This window comes from Ostrinia nubilalis, chromosome 22 (genome assembly GCF_963855985.1).
Source record: "Ostrinia nubilalis chromosome 22, ilOstNubi1.1, whole genome shotgun sequence".
Taxonomy (NCBI): domain Eukaryota; kingdom Metazoa; phylum Arthropoda; class Insecta; order Lepidoptera; family Crambidae; genus Ostrinia; species Ostrinia nubilalis.
In genome coordinates this window covers 944652-967673 of record NC_087109.1, presented here as the reverse complement: position 1 = coordinate 967673, position 23022 = coordinate 944652, and the positions used below count along the sequence as shown (strand labels likewise).

The 23022-nt window shown below is 37.4% G+C and overlaps 2 protein-coding genes across 4 annotated transcripts in view; one reads left to right on the top strand and one right to left on the bottom strand.

Annotated features, from left to right (window-relative positions):
- Nucleotides 1–8394: 8394 nt before the first annotated feature.
- The window catches only part of LOC135083003 (venom dipeptidyl peptidase 4-like), a 301931-nt gene continuing 287303 nt past the window's right edge, over nucleotides 8395–23022 (bottom strand). Inside the window, exons 20-23 of the mRNA XM_063977765.1 lie at nucleotides 11212–11414; nucleotides 10767–10874; nucleotides 10333–10452; nucleotides 8395–9284 (exon numbers count right to left, since the gene is read on the bottom strand). Of these exons, the coding sequence (XP_063833835.1) occupies nucleotides 9135–9284; nucleotides 10333–10452; nucleotides 10767–10874; nucleotides 11212–11414 (581 nt within the window). The 3' untranslated portion in view covers nucleotides 8395–9134. The remainder of the gene's footprint in view (nucleotides 9285–10332; nucleotides 10453–10766; nucleotides 10875–11211; nucleotides 11415–23022) is intronic.
- On the top strand, nucleotides 13411–21524 carry LOC135082718 (piggyBac transposable element-derived protein 4-like). Of its 3 annotated transcripts, XM_063977492.1 has the most exons (12): nucleotides 13411–13494; nucleotides 14331–14440; nucleotides 14564–14605; nucleotides 14677–14838; nucleotides 14927–15033; nucleotides 15164–15217; nucleotides 15294–15357; nucleotides 15435–15535; nucleotides 15711–15779; nucleotides 17235–17303; nucleotides 17469–17853; nucleotides 21201–21524. In XM_063977492.1, the coding sequence occupies exons 2-12, from the start codon at nucleotides 14337–14339 to the stop codon at nucleotides 21217–21219; spliced, it is 1176 nt and encodes a 391-aa protein (XP_063833562.1). In that variant the 5' UTR covers nucleotides 13411–13494; nucleotides 14331–14336; the 3' UTR covers nucleotides 21220–21524. The 3 variants fall into 3 exon arrangements, with proteins under 3 accessions (XP_063833562.1, XP_063833560.1, XP_063833561.1); XM_063977490.1 differs by lacking the exon at nucleotides 21201–21524 and having other exon boundaries at nucleotides 17469–19938; XM_063977491.1 differs by lacking the exons at nucleotides 14331–14440; nucleotides 21201–21524 and having other exon boundaries at nucleotides 13427–13494; nucleotides 17469–19938.

Genomic DNA, 23022 nt, shown 5'->3' with positions numbered 1-23022 from the left:
TGCACAGCCACCTTGAAGGCGTGCGGTAACACCACCTGGCGGGGAGTAGACTAAACTTCTGAAACAGCAACCTCTAAATATTTGCGTTGGCGCCACCTGGTGGCGAGTAGACTAAACTTATGATACAGCAACTTCTAAATATTTGCGTTGGCGCCACCTGGCGGCGAGTAGACTAAACTTTTGCGATAGCGTCACTTGGTGTGGAGTGGACAAAAATTTTGCGATAGCGCCACCTGGAGTAAACTAAACTTATTGCACAGCCACCTTGAAGGCTTGCGGTAACGCCACCTGGCGGGGAGTAGACTAAACTTCTGAAACAGCAACCTCTAAATATTTGCGTTGGCGCCACCTGGTGGGGAGTAGACTAAACTTATGATACAGCAGCCTCTAAAAATTTGCGGTGGCCCCACCTGGCGGAGAGTGGACTAAACTTTTGCGATAGCGCCACCTGGTGGGGAGTAGTCTAAACATTTGCGATAGCGCCACCTGGTGGGGAGTGGACTAAACTTTTGCGATAGCGCCACCTGGTGGGGAGTGGACTAAACTTTTGCGATAGCGCCACCTGGTGGGGAGTAGTCTAAACATTTGCGATAGCGCCACCTGGTGGGGAGTGGACTAAACTTTTGCGATAGCGCTACCTGGTGGGGAGTCGACTAAACTTTTGCGATAGCGCCACCTGGTGGGGAGTAGACTAAACTTGCGATAGCGCCACCTGGTGGGGAGTGGACTAAACTTTTGCGGTAGCGCCACCTGGTGGGGGAGTAGTCTAAACATTTGCGATAGCGCCACCTGGTAGAGTATACGCTAAACTTTTGCGATAGCGCCACCTGGTGGGGAGTGGACTAAACTTTTGCGGTAGCGCCACCTGGTGGGGAGTGGACTAAACTTTTGCGGTAGCGCCACCTGGTGGGGAGTAGTCTAAACATTTGCGATAGCGCCACCTGGCGGTGAGTAGACTAAACGTTTACGGTAGCGCCACCTGGTGGGGAGTAGTCTAAACTTTTGCGGTAGCGCCACCTGGTGGGACCAAACATGGTAATAAATTAAAACAACAATGGGAACAACTTTTTATTTTTGTTATAAAAACAACATTCCAACATAAATAAACGTTTTCCACTGAGCGCGTCTTAAACACAATATTATCGTGAACATAGCATACCCGCTATTTACTTTACACTTACAAATCTATTTATATTATATCATTTAGTACACACTTTAGATTTTGGATAAATTCAACATGAATATACTACGTGCATTCATTTAATACATTATTCTTTTATTAGATAAAGCTACAAGTTTCCCACAGATTATTTATTTTTAGTTTTTATTTCGTTAGTATTTATTTTATTATTCATTTAGAAAACTTGTAACTTTATATTTTTAATCTTGTCCAATTCTTTATATTTGCCAAAAACTGCTTTCACTCTTTTTATAATTGTACTTTTCTAAATTATTCTTGAGACAAGTATAACCTATCTAAAAAGATACCGTTGGATCACTATTTTTATTTTTATACTCTCAAACAATTTTGTAAACATTTTTGGCAAATATAAAAACGGTGTATACAATTTATAATGCACATTAATTACAAAAATACTGACAGACAATGCAGGAATAACCTACATCCATTAATATAATCCAATCGTTTCATTCAACACAGTTAAATTGTTAATTTACTAAGTAAATGATATTGAAATTAAAACACTATCACAATTTTATATTCAAGTCTCAATATTGATCGAATGTCATGACTTTTCCGACATTTTAAAAATAATTTAAACGCACAGATTTAAGTTTATTATTACATTCATATTTTATGAGAAGAAAATCGCGAAATCATAAAATAACTCTAAAATAGAAATAAGAGTAAAACACAAAAATTTAATCATCGTAGAGTAATACTTTAGTAATTAAGTCTTTGGGACAATAGCAGAGAACCATTGTCTGAATAAGTAAAGATGTACAATTTTAGAAATAGAGAAGTTAATATAAAATAGTAAAGAAAAAACAACATCTAGGTAGGCATAGGTTCACAGCATTATTTAAAACAAAATGTATTGCACGACTAAAATGACTAGAACTCTGACTAGTGTATTTTTACTATTTTTAGTAAAAATTACGACTTGAAAAATGTATACAATAACTAAATTGTATACATCTTGGTTTATTAGTAGTCTTTATTTATTTACGTACTGTTGACCCATAAAAGAACTAGCACTAAACTAAATATTTTAATAAATTAATGGAATAATGAAGTAGTTCGCTTACAGATTCTGGTAAGCAGAAATCGAATCTAAATTATAGTACTTAAAAATTTAAATTACACGTGAATTAGGCATTCTCCTTTCAACTTCACTGGTCAATGTAATTAGTAACACCTATTAAGAGATAAATGAATTTCTCAAAGTTTCTAATTTCTAGTTTTCTTTTAGATGTTAAATAGAGAGTTGGAATAAAAAAATAAGCCACAGTGTAGTAAATATTAGTAGCAGTAACCAAGTTACATTTTTTCAGAATTTGAAATGTTCTTTTATATTGTCTTGTATATTTTTTAATGCATTTTTTAATTATTCCACTTTATTACTGGGGTTACTACTATTTTAACTGTGGCACAACTAAGGGATATACGATCTAAGTTAAAGCTACCGTTCATAGAGATAACATTAAAAGCGACATAGAAATATACAGATAAAGACGTGATACATTAAGCACTAAAATATAGACTTTCCCTTATAATAATCATAAGAAAATTGTCTGGAGTTATAAACTCCTTGTTTAGACCACAGAAGGAGAACAATGTTTCAATGTCAATATTTATCACGAAGAAACAATATTAGCAGTTTTTTTTTGCTGAACGAATTTATGCCACTTATAAAATAGCAGATCGATTGGTATGTATCAAATCAACATTTTTAGAAGTAAATGAACAATAAAATTACATGTATACATTAGTGTTTCCTATGTATACAGGATTTTTACACATTTTAAAATAACTGTCCTTATAGTCGTATATTTAGGTACCACGTACCGTCTTGTTATTGTTGTCCCACTATGGTCTAATCGTATTAAAACATAAACACATAACTTCAATACATAAATATTATCGGTAATTTTACATGATATTATTCCGACTAAAGATGTAGTTAGGCTTATTTTTTAAATAACCTGTATTATCTAAATTTTACGCACCATTATGACGTTAAATTATAAAACCATGTTTTAAAAATTACGCACTTTAACTACTAATCCCATTTATATCATAGAATAAAATACAAATTAATCTGCTATATTTAAAAGTCGGTTCATCCTAATATTACATGAACCACTTTCCGGTGAATTTTTAGAATGTCAAAACATGATTTTATAAGATTAATAATAAATTCTACAATTCTTTTAAAAATGGTTTTAAAACTAAATAATTTCTTCTTTACTCAAGTAACTAAACATACAGATTTATTGTTGTGGATTTTATTTACTTAGTTCCAATAGATATGGTAAGTTTCACCATTTGCTATTATCTAGACTTTCTAGAAAATATTGTAGTCAATGTGACTATTATTTATTTAGAATCTCATCATTTTATTAGTCCCAAACTACACCAATTAAAATATTTACTATGTACTTATCGATTGGAACTACATAATATCCACGCATAAGCACAAATTTCAAACACAAAAAAATACAAATTATAAAATGTATACAACTTTTTGACGAAAAAAATATGTATACAAATTTTATAAATGTATACTTTTTACCTGACACGCATAATCAATGGAAGTCTATCTTTGGCTCAAATCTTTCTACTAGCTATTTCACAATACAACACGGAACACCAGCGGGCCTAAAAAGGCCAAATCACGCAACATTGCTAAAAGGAATTCATTTCCAGAATTCATAGCAGATCATAAGCAATTCCTCTAATTTTCATAAAATGGTCTTACATTTTGGCAGAATTGCCGCAATTCAATTCATCCGCAGATTCATATTCGGCGTCTATGTTGCCACATGTGAATAATAAAAACCGTACTTTACCGGTTATCATTTCTACGACTTTTTTACATTTTAAACTGAAAATCTTGAACAATTACTTCATATCTTGTTTTAAATTAATAAAAGTAATTTAATAACATCAAAATATTTGAGTTTAGAAGCCAAAAATGAGAAATGAAAAATCATTCACTATTTTATTTACGACTGGCAACAAGTTAGGTGTCGACTTATTGAAGGTCAAGTTAATGTAAACAATACCATTGTATAGACACGGAATATTATGCTTGAACTAAACTCTTATGATTTAGGCGATAAATCAAGGTTTTAAGTGATTGACATACATTCCAAGCGTTATTTTATGTTATTGACAAAAGAAACAATATTCGCTTAGTGTGGTAGGGAGGGATTGTGCAAGGTTTCGTTTATGCATTTTGTTGTGGAAACTCAGTGTCCTTCAAAAAATTATGCACTTATTTATCTTAAAATCTTAGATTAATAAAACCTAGATAGATAGTCAGTGCACGAAAGGTGAGGCAGTTTTTAGGGAGCCGGCACGGCTTACCCGTAAACGTCACATGAACTGTCAAAGTGAAAAATTGGTAAACACGTCCGACGAATTTTAATTATTAAAACGGTTTATGCTGTGAAAGGGTGTCTAAAATACATCAGAAAAACAAAAGAAAGTGACCAGTGTTACATTTCATAAGTAAGTACTACGATTCGACGCGTATTTTGCTTGAATTTGGCTTTCAAAAATTAAATACGGGAATGATACCAGTAACAAGAAAATTTATTTCCCAATTGTTCGCCGTACAAATACACTTCCTTTTTTATGAAATCGAGACTTTTAAGTCGATTTATCTTATTGTTATTAGGTAGGTACTTTGAATTCAATAAATAAGTAAGTACATGATGCGTTTTGTTTTTGTTAATTATAAAATTATTAAAAACGTATTAAAAATTTCCCTACTTTCGGGAAAATCGCCTTCACTGTCTACACTCCCCAACAAAATTGACACTAATGACATAAGGTTTTTGCCTCACTCTTGACGAAGCGTTTGTATGAAGACTATCCATCTAGGTTTTATTAATCTAAGCTTAAAATAGAACTCAAACATAAAAGAAAATACTTATATCCTCTTAATATTGAATAGTGATCCAGCTAATTATATTTTTTTAACCGAATTCAAAAAAGGAGGAGGTTATAATATGTTCGACTGTATGTATTTTTTTTTCTATGTATGTTCACCGATTACTCCGTCAATTTTGTGGACCGATTTTCAAAATTCTTTTTTTGTTCGATAGGGTACACTTCTGAGGTAGTCCCATTGTCACCAAGTCAGGATCTGATGATGGGATCCTAGGGAAATCGAGGGCAACCCTCAAATTTTATAGGCACGTATGTTTTTCAAACTTTTTCTTAAGTTATTCAAGTATTTGCTCCTGGAAATCATCATCTCATATTAATGAGCTGATGATAGAAGGTAAAACTCCTTAATGCTTAGGAGTTGGAGGTTAATTCTTTTAATTTTATAGATAAGTATAGTTTCTAAAGTTATTCAAGTGTTTGCATCAGATAGTCATTAGGTACAACTCCATAATGCTTAGGAGTTTGAGGATAATTCTTTAATATAGGTACAAATAGACCAACAGTTGTATTCTTTTATGTTTTTAAGCTGGGCTGACGGTTTAAGGTCTTTTTAGGTTGCCGATATGGTAACCTGTATTTTGTAGGGAATATTATTTTACACTAGACATGAAGAATATGGTCTCAATGTACTGTCTACCTTCAGTGGTAACATCAAGGTAATAATTAGTTAACAAGAAATAGGTTAAATTTTATAAAAAAAATAAACTGACTATTATTAATTATATTTTCGTTTTTTTGCTTTTAAATAGCTACCCTCTCCCTACCCTCCTCAATCCTGCCCCTAAATCGTGGACTCATACCTAGATAGTTATTTACTGTAGGATTTAAATTAGGTAGGTACCTACTTAATACTTGTAAGAATCGATTGAGGTATAGGTACACATTTTTCAACAAATATTTTGAAGTTTTATAATGCTTTTGTATTTCTAATTATATTACCTACTCAATTCTAAGTCCATAGCACCCTTTGCGAACACCCCATACTAGCCTAGACGATGTAAAACACTTTCCATAATACATAAATGCTCCCAAAAGTTTACATAAAGGCCTAAATATGCCATAATTAGTTTATTTTTTAAAATTACGAACTAGCTGAATTGTAAGATGTTGCTCTCGAGTAACTTCTTATGATTCTGCTAATTGACACATTAGCAATTCCTATTTTGTGGGCCATTTTACGATTTCTCATACAAAACTGTCAAATAAATGAATTGCCGAATATGAATTGTATCCGAATCATAATATGAATTGCCGACAAGTGGCCATTTTGTGTTTTTAAATCTGAATCATATTATGAATCTAATAAGAATTGCTCAAAGCGGCCTTTTTAGGCCCGCAGGTCTTGGTCATTATAAAATACTCTCTAGTTGGAACTTCTTTCAAAAAGTCTAATTCATCATTGGTATCTTTTTCTCGTTAAGGCAGTCAGATGTTAGCTTCCTCTATTTTTTTTACAATTTTGAGACAAAAATTAACAGATTGGATTTTTGAGATAGGATAAAAAGTTCGGGTACAATCGCCAGCACATCACAATCAAGGTCAAAGCACACTTATCAACCTGGAAAGGGTATCTCCTTTCGCTGCGCTGTAAACCGCGAGGCGAGGCGTTTACGTCACGGTGCGGATAAGTGTGCGTTGCAGTACCGAGTTCCTTGCAAATAATACTGACCACCTCGGTTGATACGGTTACGATCCGTTTCCGAGTTGATAAGTTTGCTTTATCCTTCACTTAGATGCTACAATGCCAAGTTCTTATTGTGCAATTTTTGTTTTAATGAGCTAAGCTACATGTCAACTTTTAAAAATGTTTATGGGTATAGTCTGGACTACGAGCACAAAATTCTACGTGCTCACAGACCGCGCTTTAGATTGGCCCGGACCAGTTTAGAAAGAACGTAGGTACCTACGTATTTGACAACGAGAAACATGAAGCTGAGAATTCAGACCCTGCTACTGTTCCGCAGAACTTCGACTTGGAACTCGGCCCCGTAGAGGAACTAAGCACATTCAGTCGGCACCTCGAACTCGGAACTCGGCCTTCGGAACTCAGGCTCTAGAATACGGAACCTGAAACTCAGTTCTGGAACTCGGAACATTGGCCAGGAACCTTGGGTCACGGAACTCGGCCTCGGAACTCGCACTGTGTTACTTCAGTTCCGTCTGTTTAGTGCCGTGGAACCAGTCTCTGAACTTTGGAATCCGAACAGAGGTCTTGAATTCTCACACCTTGGAATGGTAAAGAACATTATCCTTTGCATTACTTAAGTAAGAAGGATCTACTCATGAACATTTTAAAAAGTTGACATTTGGCCCGCAGACCAGTTTCTGCGTGAGCGAGATGTTAACCAGTTTCAACAATAACTGCTTTTCTTTTTACTGCCCCATCTCACAAATATCTACTCTACGAGTCCTAAATATATGGAGCTTCTTACTCATCAATTTTACAAGTTTCTTCGTTTATAGAATGGTAAAGTTTGAGCGCTCCAAGTTGTCTGAGCATTTCATTTAGGCGGACGATATAATATTGCAACAACTTCATCTTGATTGGATTGGAATTACCTACTTGACAACACTTGACAAATGCAACAAACGCTTGGTAAACTTTCAGCACGGTAATACTATCTATACAGTATTCCAACTCGACCATATTTTTGAAATAAATGTCAACAGCCGCGCGGAACGTCACGGTATGACAACATGCGATAGGGCTGCCCACCTACAGATCCTATTTTCATTACGTCTGCCTACTTAGAATTTCTAACTAGTTTTGTAAATGTATTTTGTGATTGTAATTTTTTTATTTTATTTTGACAAACTAAATACTTTGTGATTTAATTAAAAAATAAATTTGTGTTAAGATATTGTAGTAACAAATCTTATAAATTTGCGACCGTAAAATGTATGCGCCTCGACTGAGGCGTACAAAATGCTTGATTATACAGGGTGTTAGGTAAATGGGTTTAAAAGCCGACACTAGCCCATGTTAACATGTGCATAAATGGTATGATTAAGGCAGAAAATTGATATCATCATTTTAATCATTTTAATTTTCATAGAAATCAGATTTTATAAATTTTATTTTGTATGAAATTTAAAAAAAAATGATGATATCACTGACTTCACCATATCAATTAATGTTAACATGGGCTAGTGTCGGCTTATAAACCCATTTACCTAACACCCTATATAAATAGGTACTTTATTATTTTTATAAAAAAACGAGCGCTTACTTTTTAAAAAACAACACATGTGGCACATTCGCGACACCCCCGACTTTTGCATGTCGAGCGCATACCGAGATTTGAATTTCGAAGGAAAGCTCGCGTTTCGTCCGTTTATATGAAGTTACAATACTGTATGATATTATTACCGTGCTTTCAGTAAGTAGGGACATGTCCTATCCTCATTTATTTATAAGTCCCATCAGTCATAATGACACATCAAGTGTGGGTAAAAGTGGGTAGGAATTAGGAGCATACAGGATTTAGCGTTTAGGATAGCGTTTCGTTGGATTCTTTTTTGATCAATTAACAAAAGAGGTAACCGTATCCAAGAAAGTGACATCCTAGCGGTAGACATTGGAGCTATGATAGCCTGCAGTCTGAGCCACAATTCTGACGAGACAGGCAGCCATAATCCAAGTGAAATCTGGAAGATTTTCAGTCCCAATTGTCAAGTCTAACGGTTTTCACGAGATCGAAAGAGGCTACAGATCGTTTCATCCACGAAGACGCGCCCCACCATTATCATTATCGGTACACGCTAAATTATCCATGAGTGCACACGCACACTACAAAAATGACTCTCGGATTGCTCGGATCAAACTCTCCGCACCCCGCGCTTCCCTCGACTAAAAATTCGGCGCGTCTTCGTGGATGAAATCCATACCTTGATCCAAGTGACTGTCGAAGATTTTCAGTCCCAATTGTATAACGTTTGTCGAGTCCAACAGTTCTTAAGATCTTCAAGGGATGCTCTAACAGGAACAGGCCTGCTAGTCGCGGAAGGGGAACAGGCCTCCCACGCCGGCCGCGTCCCAGTCGGCCACCTCGACCGGCCCGAAGCACTCGTCGAAGAACTGCTCCATGGCTTTGTGCAGGTGCAGCGAGGAGCGCTCGAAGGAGTGCCCTTCGTCTGGGTACACCTGGAAATTTAAGCAAGCCTGTGACACGTTGTTGAAATAATTAACGCCATCAGTTAAGCTAACGCTGCAACCAAGGTCTTTGATAGCCTATCGTACGAGTAATTCATCAAAACAACGAGTGCTACAGAACAAGCTACCAATTGCTCCCTGCCAAGCTTTATACACCGTTAGCTTGGAACTGAAGCTGGAGTGAGGCGGTGCCGTCACTTGGGCTATGCTGGCAGTAGAGTAGGTTGTTAAAACCATTCTGATGAGTGTACACAGCTCCCAGTGCTATTGAATTATGAAGCTGGCAGCTGGCTGGCAGCATAGTCTACTAGAGGACAAGCTAGTATGTACCTGATGAGTGTAAACAGCTCCCTGTCTAATCAAAGCTCTCGTCAACGCCAGAGCGTGATGCGGCGGCGCTGTAAGATCCGCAGACGCGTGGGCTAATAGCAGACGACAAGGGAGAAGGTCATTAACACCATCCTAGCTATTAGAAGGTAAGCTACTACGTACCTGATGAGTATACACAGCGCCCTGCCTTATCAAGGCTCTCGCTAACGCCAGAGCATGGTGCGGAGGCACCGTAAGGTCCACAGTCGCGTGCGCAAGTAACGCCGGCGCTGATGCCAAGAGAAGCCACCCATGACCCGTAGCCTCTGTAGCTCCATCCAGTGCGACTTACCTGATAAGCGTACACAGCTCCTTGCCCGATCAAGTGTGTAGCGGCGGCGTAGGAACGTCGACGGAGGCGTGCGTAAACAGCAGACACTCATAGATTAAAAGGTACGCTTATATTACAGATTATACTGCCATTTGGTGATTGGTGACCTACCTGGTGAGTATACACAGCTCCCTGCCTAATCAAGGCTCTCGCCAACGCCAGCGCATGGTGCGGAGGCGCCGTCAGGTCCGCAGTCGCGTGCGCAAGTAGCAGGCGGCGCGGGGCCCTGACCCAATAAGTAGCTATGTATGGGCGCTGGCAGCGCCATCGTATTATGTATGGAGAGCGTCGTCAGTTCTGCTGTGTCAATTTTCGAGAGGGCTAGCCATTATCACATACCTGGTGAGTATACACAGCTCCCTGTCTTATCAAGGCTCTCGCTAACGCCAGAGCGTGGTGCGGCGGCGCCGTCAGGTCCGCAGTCGCGTGCGCAAGTAACAGCCTGCGCGGGGTAGGTTGCTAAAACCATCCAGATGAGTGTGCACAGCTCCCAGTGCTATGGAATTATGAAGCTGGCAGCTGGCTGGCAGCATAGTCTAAAGCCCGGTCTGTGAGCACGTAGAATTTTGTCCAATGACCCCAAGCTACCCATCCTTATCGCTACCGCGTAATTATATTGCTGTCGCGACTATGCGACGGGCGCCCGCAGTGAGTGTGCGAGCGCGACAGCAAAATAATTACGCGCGAGCGATAAGGATGGGTAGCTTGGGGTCATTGGAAAAATTCTACGTGCTCACAGACCAGACTATACTAGAGGACAAGCTAGTATGTACCTGATGAGTATACACAGCTGCCTGCCTTATCAAGGCTCTCGCCAACGCCAGCGCGTGGTGCGGCGGCGCCGTCAGGTCCGCAGTCGCGTGCGCAAGCAGCAGAAACTTCTAGAAGGCAAGTTACTATCTCGTACCTGATGAGTGTAAACTGCTCCCTGTCTTATCAAGGCTCTCGCTAACGCCAGAGCATGGTGCGGCGGCGCCGTAAGGTCCGCAGTCGCGTGCGCAAGTAACAGCCGGCGCTGATGCCGAGATCAGCCGTCCATGATCCGCAGCCTCTGTAGCTCCATCAAGTGCGACTTACCTGATAAGCGTACACAGCTCCTTGCCCGATCAAGTGTGGAGCGGCGGCGTAGTAACGTCGACAGAGGCGTGCGTAAACAGTAGAAACTCCTAGATTAAAAGGTACCCTTATATTACTGCCATTTGGTGATTGGTGACCTACCTGGTGAGTATACACAGCTCCCTGTCTAATCAAGGCTCTCGCCAATGCCAGCGCGTGGTGCGGCGGCGCCGTCAGGTCCGCAGTCGCGTGCGCAAGCAGCAGGCGGCGCGGGGGCAGGTTGCCGGCGCGGCGCCACACTGCGCTGACTCCCAGCGCCCCCGCCCAAGACCCGTAGCCGCTGTAGCGCTCCGTCCAGTACGAATCTGGGGACGAAATTAACATTTATAAAAAAAAACTGTACCAAACTCATCGTCTAGATCAGCAGGTGACCCCAAAGTTACATTTCGAATTGAATACATAGGTATTTGAAGTAAAATATCGATCGTTTTGGGGACTACAGCCCCTTGTTATGAGCATCGAAGGCTCAAGATTACCCAAAGGGCGATAGAGCAAACTATGCTTATTTTATTACGTAAATTGCGTGATCTTCTTCTCAGCACTTGCCAAATGCCAAATGTTGGTCTCGAAGTAAACCGCTAAAAAACCGGTGGTGACAAAAGTTCCCAGAAATTTTTGGTATATAGCCTGACCAGAAACATAAAAACCCTCGCCATGTTGCGGAAAACTAATGGTACTAATTTCTTTTAATGGCAACAGTAACTGAAAACTTCATTGACATGTCACCTTGCATGTCAGTCTATTGCTGTCAAAGTGTAAACAAACTTTATTTTAAATGTGCGCAATTGGTTTTATGAATTAAATTGCTAAAATATTTTTATAGTCGTGAAAGAAAAGTGGTTCACAATGTGTTAAAGTATTTGTCGAAGAGAAATACTAAGGGTTCGGACAATATTTTCATTGAATAATGTTTCCGACAAAGGTTGTTAAATTGACTGACATGTTTATCGTATAGTACAGTCCACTATGAAAATTAGCTGTGGTTTGTTTCAACTACCTATTTTAAAAAATTTTGTTACTTTCTAAGTGTTGAATTTTATGGGATTGGGAAAGAAGTACCGAGTTTGAAGCGTTCATGAGCAGACATTGCAGTTGAATATTCAAGTTCTGAATTTGATTATTGATGAATAATAAAATAAATTCTTCTAGCTCGATTGATGGTTTCATTTAATTTATATAAATCAGGTTACCTATATTAATATTTTTTCGTTAATTTATGAAAATATCAAATTAGCCCGTAATCCTGAATCCTGATACATAAAGTTAACCTATTAATTTAACACAGGTACGACTGTACTCAGTGTTGCACTATCAAATGCAATTGAAGCGCCTCTATGCCAGGGTTTTTATGTTCCTGCCCCCCTAGACAAAACGCACTTTTTGATCGAATCGAAAATCGAATCCGTCAAAACTCCATACAAAAAAGGGACTTTTCGACCACTTTTCGACTGGTTTGCGATTATAATTTGCACTTTGTCTAGACCCACTGGTCAGGCTATAGTTCCAAAATATACATAGTTATACTGGACTGTCCTGTCGATGACATTGACAGTGGGGCGCCACTGTCAATACCGGATCGCTGGTTCAGATTTTTGCCATGTTGGAAACCATATAGTTGAACGATGGTAGCGCCCCCCTGTCATTGAGTTTGGTGGGACAGTTTAATCGCAAACTAGTCGATAAGTGGTCGAAAAGCCCCTTTTTTATGGAGTTTTGACGGATTCGATTTTCGATTCGATCAAAAAGTGTGTTTTGTCTAGGGGGGCAGCGTGGGTCATCTATAGTATAACGCTGAACTGTTCCACCAAACTCAATGACAGGGGGGCGCTACCATCGTTCAACTATATGGTTTCCAAACTTTCCAACATGGCAAAAATTGGAACCAGCGATCCGGTATTGACGGTGGCGCCCCACTGTCAATGTCATCGATAGGACAGTCCAGAGCCCCGATTACGGTAATTTTTAACGTCAACAATCCAGACACGCTTCTCGATTCTGCGATACGATTGGTCGTTCAACAGCGTACGTCAGCTGTTTTGACCAATCGTATCGCAGAATCAGAAACGCGTCTGGATTGTAGACGTTATAAAAGTTACCGTAATCGGGGCTCTGTATTTTGGAACTATAGATGACCCATGGGGAGTTTTGTCACCAAGATTTTTTGTCTGTGTTTAAAGGTCAATTTGGGCATGTTCCTTTACATGTATGGAGATTTGCAATTTTTGACATCAACGTTGATAAATTTAGCGTTATCTGTGATATTTTTTTAATCTGTGAGCGATGTGAAATAATGTTGAAATGGAACACTCTCAGTTTGACATGACATGAGCCGTCAGACGTCCGATTTTTGAAGTGTTTATTTTAATAGAAGAAACATTGTGCAAGGTAAGTTGATAAGTTGTGCTCTTTTAGTATAGATTATTTAATAGAAAATAAGGATGCAACAGCTGTTTTGATGAACTTGTTATATTGTTTTTTTCCCAAAGACATTTTTCAAGTTGTGTCGAGTGGCAGTTGAAGTGGATATCAAGTGGATCAAATTAAGTGTTTCTTCCAAGCTTCCAAGTTATTACGTTAGTGCGACGTTGTTTTAATTATTCATTAGTTATTCAAAAAGCATTTTATAGAATAATCCAACAGCTGTATCGTAAGAATGGTTATGATTTTAATTGTTTACAAAAAGTGGCTCGACGATTAAATTACAAAATGGCCGCCGTCGTGCATACCAGTAGTAAACTAAATTAAGTGCTCTGTGGTACCAAAGGTAGGGACACAAAGGGCGGAAATCGGTACCGGTAAATGAATTTTTGATAAACTCATTTTATTAAAATTTCGGTGTTTTTACTTTTAATAAATAACTATGAATGTTATTTTGAATTATTGTTTCTGTCCTACTAATATTATAAATGCATATGTTTGGACGGATGTATGTTTGTTACTCTGTCACGCTAAAACTGCTGAACGGATGTTGATTAGTTAGGATTAGTTAGGATTTTTTTAACATCCTGTATAATTATATACAGCCTATGCTGTATATAATTATACAGGATGTTAAAAAAAGCAAATAATGTTATATATTTATTGCACCAGAATGCATAGGATGTTTTTTTTGTTATTATTTACGTAGTTTCTAACTCAGTTCAGCAGTTTTGGGTTTATATTAATAAAACTAATAGCCTGTTTTAGTGTTGTGTTTAATGTCCGTGTCACCTATTGTTTAGGCGGTTATGGATCAACCAAATGAGCGTGGTCGTGGTCGTGGCCGTGGTCGTGGCCGTGGCCGTGGCCGTGGGCGAGTTGGTGTCAGCGCGAGAAGTTTGAATTTTGGAATGTGGGTTGCTTTGCTTTATTTAATGATTTATTATAATGCATATGTGGTTTTCTGACTAAATCTTATATTTTAGTGATTGACGGAATAAGTGTATGATAATAATAATAAAATTATTTATTTTAGATCTCCAACACCAGGCCCAAGCACCACTAATGCAGTACCGACGTATGTAATCTTTTATTATTATTATTTTACAGTGTTTAAGATGCACTTCAATAAGTTTTTTTCTATTCTAGTTCAATGGCTGAAGAAATAAAAAATATAAAAATAAACAAAGCAAAAGAAAAAAATGCCATCAAAATTCTTTCCTTGGAGCAGAGAACAAAGCTCCTTGCTCTGAGGGAAAAAAAACAAGTGGGACATTTTTTGATGCCTGACGCCCCACCTATGAAAATGAAGTAAGAACTGTTTCTTAAATTAGTATTATAATGTCGTTTGGTGAATTTTAATGTTTAAGGTGTAAATTAATTTGAAAATTGCTTTCAGGAAAAAGGGAAATATTTCGCCTGAGCGCATAAAGTGCCCTTTAACTCCCGGCACACCGGAAGTTCCACCTCCCCGCGTTCCCCAGGCTTGGGAACTTAAAAAAAGAAGTATGTGATATTTAGTTACTCTATTTAATTACTCTACAGACACGATTTCCCTTACAAATTGTTACATTGAAATTGGTTCCAATCAATATATTTTTTAAATTCAATTCTAAAATTAATCGGTAATTTTTAGAAATCACACCAGATGCAAACGGTCCATTCAGCTACACAGTAGAACCGGAAAATGGTATGTAATCAATGATTTAATATTCTTTTTTTGATGTGTAACTAATAAATGAATCTTACCAAATCAATATTTGTAGATAATGTATCAGATAAGGAGGAGACCGCGTGTCAAACGCCGGTCAAACGCGCACGGCCGAGCACGTAAGTTTCGGTTTCTGAATCATGGAATTGGATAACTACGACGTACACCTAATAATTATGTTTTTTCTTTTATATAGTTCAAAAGTTATGTTCACACCATCAACGGGGATCACAACGTCGGACGACATCTCCAACTGCCAGATAGTAGACAGCGAAGTGGAACTGGTTGGATTTTCTGGTGGGTTTAAGTATTTTTTATTTTTTTTAAATAGATTTCCTTCGCGATTGACTTCATGAATACGTAAGGCGCGAATGGTTCATGAATGTTTTTATTTTAATTTAAGTTGATAATTTACACATAATCATGTAAAATTAAATTTTATTTTATGATAATCAAACAACACTTATTTCAGAACCTGCCTCTCCGGTGCCCGGCGCGCTTCCACTGCCAGCATCATCAAAGGCAGTTTCCCCGTTTTCGAGTGAGTTTACTAATATAATCTAAAGAAAATACAGTGTGAGTCACGTTAAAGTGTACATATGAAAATAGATGAAACTAGACCTATTTTTATCGACAAAAAAGAGGTCAAAAATTTTTTGAGATTTTTTTTAAATTTTTTATAGAGTTTTTTTTCTTACAATTACTTATTGTAAAGAAAACGTAATAACTTTTAAACTAAGCGGTATATCCTGATAAAATAAAAACAGTAATAATGTTAAATAACAGGCAATACTAAAAAAATACATAAAATACTCAGAAAATGGCAACACATAATAAAAAATTAAACTTTTTAAAAAAATCTGCTTTCAAATTCGTGTTTTTTTGGTTATTTGATAAATTTCTCCAAAAAATGCCCCTATAACAGGTGGTTTTTATTACTTTTTGTTATTCTCTATCGTATTCCCTTCGTAAAACCAAAAACCGCATGTCTCTATCCCTATCACAACGTTTGCAATGATTGTTTGAACCAAGCCTCTCCGGGCACGCCATTCAACGCTTCGTTAACAACGAAACTGAAAATGGCTCTAGATTTGTAATTTTGATAAAGACAAGTTAGATTTCAAATAAAAACAAAAGATTTCGAAGTAAAATAAGCATTTTAGTTAAAATTAAAATTGTCTCTACCTGTAGCGGAGAATAATGTTGTGGCAGGCCTTTGTTCAAACGATCATAGAAAATGTTGTGATAGGGATAGAGACATGCGATTTTTGGTTTTACAAAGATAATACGATAGAGAATAATACAAAGTAATAAAAACCACCTGTTTTAGGGGCATTTTTTGGAGAAATTTATCAAATAACCAAAAAAACACGAATTTAAAAGCAGATTTTTTTCAAAAAGTATTATTTTTTATTATTTGTTGGCATTTTTTGTGTATTTTATGTATTTTTTTAGTATTGCCTGTTATTTAGCATTATTACTTTTTTTTATTTTATCAGGATATACCGCTTAGTTTAAAAGTTATTACGTTTTCTTTACAATAAGTAATTGGAAGAAAAAAAATTCTATAAAAAATTAAAAAAAAATCTCAAAAAATTTTTGACCTCTTTTTTGTCGATAAAAATAGGTCTAGTTTCATCTATTTTCATATGTACACTTTAACGTGACTCACACTGTATTATTGATTTTTATATACAGGGTGTTAGGTAAATGGGTATATGAGCCTGACACTAGCCCATGTTAACATGGTCATATAAATGGTATGGTGAAGTCAAAAAATTGATATCTTCATTTTAATTATTTTATTTTTCATACAAATCGGATTTTATAAAATTTATTTTGTATGAAAATTAAAAAAATTAAAATGATGATATCAAATTTCTGACTTCACCATACCATTTATATGCCCATGTTAACATGGGCTAGTGTCGGCTCATATACCCATTTACCTAACACCCTGTATAGTACTATTTTAACGTGTTTTCGAATATTTTAGAACCTGCCTCTCCGATTTCCGACGCGCTTCCACTGCCAGCATCATCAAAGGCAGTTTCCCCATTCTCAAGTAAGTTTAGTAATAATAAAATAATAGTCTTAAGAAAAAAATAATGATCTTAGTATAAAGTACTATTTTAACATGTTTTAAATAATGTAACTATTGTAATGATAAATAAGGATTTAACAAGAATTATGTTTCAATGTTTATGTAAAAAAAAATATTATTTTTCAGATTTTTTATTAGAAGATAATGGTGAAATCGATAAAGATGTACTGGAGTGGGAGACTACTGGAAACATAGGCAGTCATGTCGATGAAGATGAAAATGAGGCATTGGAGGCCTTTGATAAGGCAGACGACGTGGCATTAAGGGATTTGGCCACCGAGGATATGCTTCACTTCGAGTGGTCAAGTGATGCAAATGTTTTCAGGGGTCAGCGGGAATCATTTACGGGGGTTGCTGGTCCTACATTTTTAACGGAAGGATTGTCTCCATTCCAAATCTTTGAAAAGATTTGGGATGCAGACATCCTTTCGTTAATAGTGCGGGAAACCAACAAATACGCCGAAGACAACAAAAATAATCCTGGCTTAAAAAATGAGGCAGCTATTAAAAGGTGGGTCCCGTTGACCACTGAGGAACTTTTGATCTTTTTTGCAGTCATCATGTTTCAAAGTTTAATACCCATACCTGTTGAATCAGAATATTGGCGGCCTAGATATGACTATTTAAAAATAGGCCGCTTCGCCGATATGATGAGCTTCACAAGGTATAGGCTTATCAAAAAATGCCTTCATTTTGTGGACAACCATACGGTTTCATCTTCCACAAATACCCCAAACAAATTGGTTAAAATTTTGCCAATTATCAACCACCTTAATAATAAATTTAGCTCGCTATACCTACCCGAGCAAAACATCGCTATTGATGAATCCCTATTGCTATGGAAGGGGAGGCTGTCATTTGCACAGCTCATAAATACAAAAGTTGCTCGGGTGGGTATAAAAAGTTACGAGCTATGCGAATCCAAGTCGGGATATTTGTGGAAGATGAAGCTTTATGCCGGCAAAGGGCAAGATATGCAATTTGAAGTTCCTGAACGCGACGATGCAGAGCCAGACGGTGCCACCAGCAAGATCGTATTTGATTTAGTCCGACCTTTGCTAAATCGGGGGCACACTCTGGTGATGGACAACTTTTACAACAGCCCTTTGCTCTCCAGAGCCCTTAAAAAATACAAAACGGACACAATGGGGACGTTACGTCTTAGCCGCGAATTTGTGCCCAACTGCCTCCAGTCAAAGACCAAATGGAACATGAGCACAGGGGAAGTGGCTTTTAGCCAAACGAGGGACCTTACGATTGTAGTCTGGAAAGACTGCAATCTGGTGTCCCTCATATCGACCTACCATCAGGCAAAAGTCGGTGGAAAAGAAAAATACGGAAAATACAAATACAAGCCGCAAGTTGTGCTGGATTATAACCTCTCCATGGGTGGGATCGACAAAAAAGACCAGTTGCTGCAGGCCTTCCCCGTGGAGAGAGTAAGAAACCAAACCTGGTATAAAAAACTTTTCCGCCGACTTTTGAACGTTTCAATCCTAAATGCTCATGTTCTTTTTGGTACTGGTGGCACGAGGTTGTCGTCGAGGGAGTTCAGGAGCCGTCTCGCCGACGAGATGTTAAACAAATTTCGTCCTCTGGCTCCCTCGACTTCAACCGTTGTGACGGAACATTTTCCGGCTAAAAACTCCCAAAAAGGGGCAAAGGCACGTTGCAAACTGTGCCACAAAAAAGGTGTAGATTCTCGCACAGTGTGGAAGTGCGAGAAGTGCGACATAAGTTTGTGCATGCCAGAATGTTTTAAAGCTTTTCACTTATACCTTAGTTCTTTAGAAATTTCCCTAAATGTAAACTAATATGGCCAACTGACATTGACGAATTTTTAGTCTATGTCAGTTGATCTACTAGTGATGCGACAAAATCTCTCGTTAATCGCAATTCCGTAAATGTCATTTACGGACTGCAACCACAGATTACTTATACTGCAACAGACGATTATTAGATTTTTAAAGATCGTTTGTATAATTATTAAGATCAATCCCTCTTCTGATTGATATTGAGATCAGTAATGTGATCGTCAAAATAGGATCTTCTTAATGAAAGAATATTTAATTTTCCCTTTCTTTATTTGTTTAGGAAATATAATTTAAATTATACTGTGGGTCTAGACAAAGTGCACAATAAAATCGTAAACCAGTCGAAGTGGTCGAAAGGCCTTTTTTATGTGACACTCGTCTGTATAATAAAGCTGAATTCAAAGACTTCTTCGCAAAGTGTGTTGTTGCATTTAATGAAGAAAAAATACATTGTTGAATATAACCTCGTTTATATTTTATTTTAAATTAATATTATCAAAGTAATTGGTAATTGAAATAATTGAATACTTGAAATAAAATCGATAAAATTTACAGATTATTATCTATGAATATTGTCTATGACTTACAGATTTTCCAGAGATAGGACCTAAATTTAAACGTCAAATGTCGATTTGACATTTTAATATGAAGCACAAATTTTCACCATCCAAATATTTTGTTAAAATATTTTGTTTTCAATGTTAGATTTCATATTTGTTTCATCATGAGAATAAAGTTGGTTTCATGAGCTTGTGAAATAATGTGTATGATATTAAGAAAACGTGAGTATTATAGTGTAATTGTGTGCACAAGTGTTTGTTTACATCGATGGAAATTTCTAAAGAATTTAGGATTAGAAAGATGCTAACTTTCTAAGTGTAAGCTTTCAAACATTCTTCTTAATCTGCCCAAGTTAATATTTTTTTTCTGTATATCTGGCTTTTTGTATTATCCTAACAATAACGAACGAAAATGAAGGTTTTTGGTAAAATCCCTATTCTAATATCAGTTTTTGCATCTGCATTTGGTTTTCATACTATTTGTATAAAACACATATCTACTTATTTTTGGTATGGCAAAAAGATTATGAGGCATGTAACGGCTACTTAAGACCAACACATTAAGTTATTCATTTTAATATTTGACGATTTGTAAGCACTATTTTAATAGCCCGTGCATATTTCTTGTAATGGGTATTAAACTTTGGAACATGATGAAACTGCGTACCTTTGATCTTACACCTGGGAAAATACATCCAAAGCCCATAGGATGTAAAACATATCGCCCCCCAATGATATTATATAAAAACAAAAGCAGATATGTTATAAGCGCTCGCGCTGTGAATACTCAAATACGTCCCAATTGGGACGTCTTGTGTTTAGTCTTCGTGTGGCCAGCGTCGTGCGCAATCGCGTGCGTACCACACCGTAAGTTCCTGTGTTCTTACCAAAATAAATAAAAAATGCCATCGTGTGTGTACCAATTATGACTCTAAAGTAAACAAAATACAAGGGATCTCTTACCACATGTGATTATGCAAAATTATTTAGTATTTATATTTTCAATTATTTATGCAAACAATCAAGACGCCATCGCGTCATGCGCCATGTTCAAGTTAAGAAAGAGAAAGCGATCTTGTTTTGACGTTAGAGCGATAAGGATGCGTGCGCTGCGGACATAGATTAGTTAGTGCAGAATCGTTAAAACTATAGCTATCTCTTTCATTTGCGTGCTATTTCGTATCTTTTGTTTCACTTATCAGTTACATTTGTCAATGTGTGCAATTTGGAATAGCTCGGCACGGATTAAAATCGTAATTTCTATGAACGTAACATATCTATAGTTCTGTAATATCATTGTCGCCCCCCAAAAGATCATTCATCATTTAAATACACCTTAAATTTAAAATAACTTGAAAAAATCGAATTGCCTAAGGTGGGAATCGAACCCACGATTTCATCAATTAATCAAGATCGAAAGGCGACTCTTAACGCCATAAAAATTATATTAACTATGTAACTATGAATACACCTTTTTATTCCAGCATGTGTTTGAAGGCGTAAGCCGAATCTCAATCGGTACTGGTACTGATACCGGTTTATGCTCTCAGTGTGTACCCAGCCTTACGACCGGCTGTTTTGCTTACTCATACAAAATAGGACTCTGTTTTGAATACCTATTGTATAGGTTTGGTACGCGCTATTGACGTGATATTTATACATATTGTACTCAAATAACCTATCTTTTAAAAGCTGTTAATATTTTTGGGGTATGTGTAAGAATAAATCTGTAATAAATTATGAAACTGGCGAGAAAAAATACGCCATCTGTCAAATTGTATCGTCATTTAAAAATAATTAAATACATGTTTTTTAACACTAATAAGTACATAGTTTCATTATTTTTATCTTACAACACATTAACCAATTGACCTAATGAATAAAAAAAAAAAGTAGGTTATCGATTTAATTACGGAAATAAAACATACTTTAGCTCGAGTGTTAGCCATTTCTACAGCTAGTTTCGACTTTCATAGTTCATTGTAATTAATAATGTACATAAAAAGCAACGATAACAACACTGTTCGAAAGCTATATTCATCTGCTATCATAAAAACGGCACTTCATTCATAATCTTTATAAGAAGCGGTCATAAACATTAGTTTTTACGACTCATGGCGGGTGACGTCATGGGGACGAGAACTCAAGGACGTTTTTTTATACGCGTCAGGTATTCAAGCGGGTAGGGTAAAAAGATTATGAGACATGTAGAGGCTCCTTAAGAGCAAAATGACGATTTGTAAGAACTATTTATTAGTCTAAATAAATAAATAAATTTTGACTTTGACTTTGATCAAATCAGAAATGAGGAGATCCGTAGGAGTAAAGTGACCGACAAAGCCCGCAGAATTGCCAAAGCTAAGTGGCAGAGGCAGCATGTGGAACTGATGGCCGTTGTTCAAAAGTTCTCGGTAGCCTAGCCCTCCATCAGTAGCAGTTCTTTGGCTAAAATTATGAAGCCCGAGTCTACGTCGAAACTATCGTGTGCTTACTATGATGCTTCGATAAACAATACAATATTGTTGATCGAAGCTATGATGCCGTAGATCAGTAAGCGGCGCGAGCGCAGCGCGGCGGAGCGTGACGTAATGACGTTGCGCGCCGGCGCCGCGGCCGCTGTCACCTTTGAAACCTTTGTATTTATTTATTTAATTACAATCTTAGCTCTAACATTACAGGTTACCCCAATGCGATAGAGTAGATTAATTAGTACATATTTAACAATTAAGATTGCCGCTATGGCTATAACATAAAATAAATAATGTAACCCTTGTGAATTAAACGGATTCGAAGCAAACGTAGTGTGAAACGAAACCGCTCTGAGTCTCTGAGTCTAGTATTATGCAGCGCACTCACTGTGATGTTGTAGATCAGTAAGCGGCGCGAGTAGGGTTGCCAGGCGTCCGGCTTTAGCCGGACATGTTTGGCTTTTTAGAGGCTTGTCCGGCCAAATATTGTCTTGTCCGGCCTGTGGCTTTTATTAGGCTTTTTATATGGCTGCCGCGCCAGTCGAAACTCGAGCCACAGAATAATTCATTCATTCAAAGATGATAGTACCCACTCATGAGCTATGACGCTTATTGCTCCCCCCCCCCCCCGTGACACGGTACGTTAGCTATTAAAAAGGTATGTCCGGCTTTTAGGGTAAAATGTCCGGCTAAATGAAGCACAGAGTCCGGCTTTTGTGTTTTTGGACCTGGCAACCCTAGGCGCGAGCGCAGCGAGACATCTCGTGACGTTCCGAGCGTCGCCCGCCGCCAGCGCCGCCGTTGTAACCCTTGTGTTTGATGGATCCTAAGTGAACCC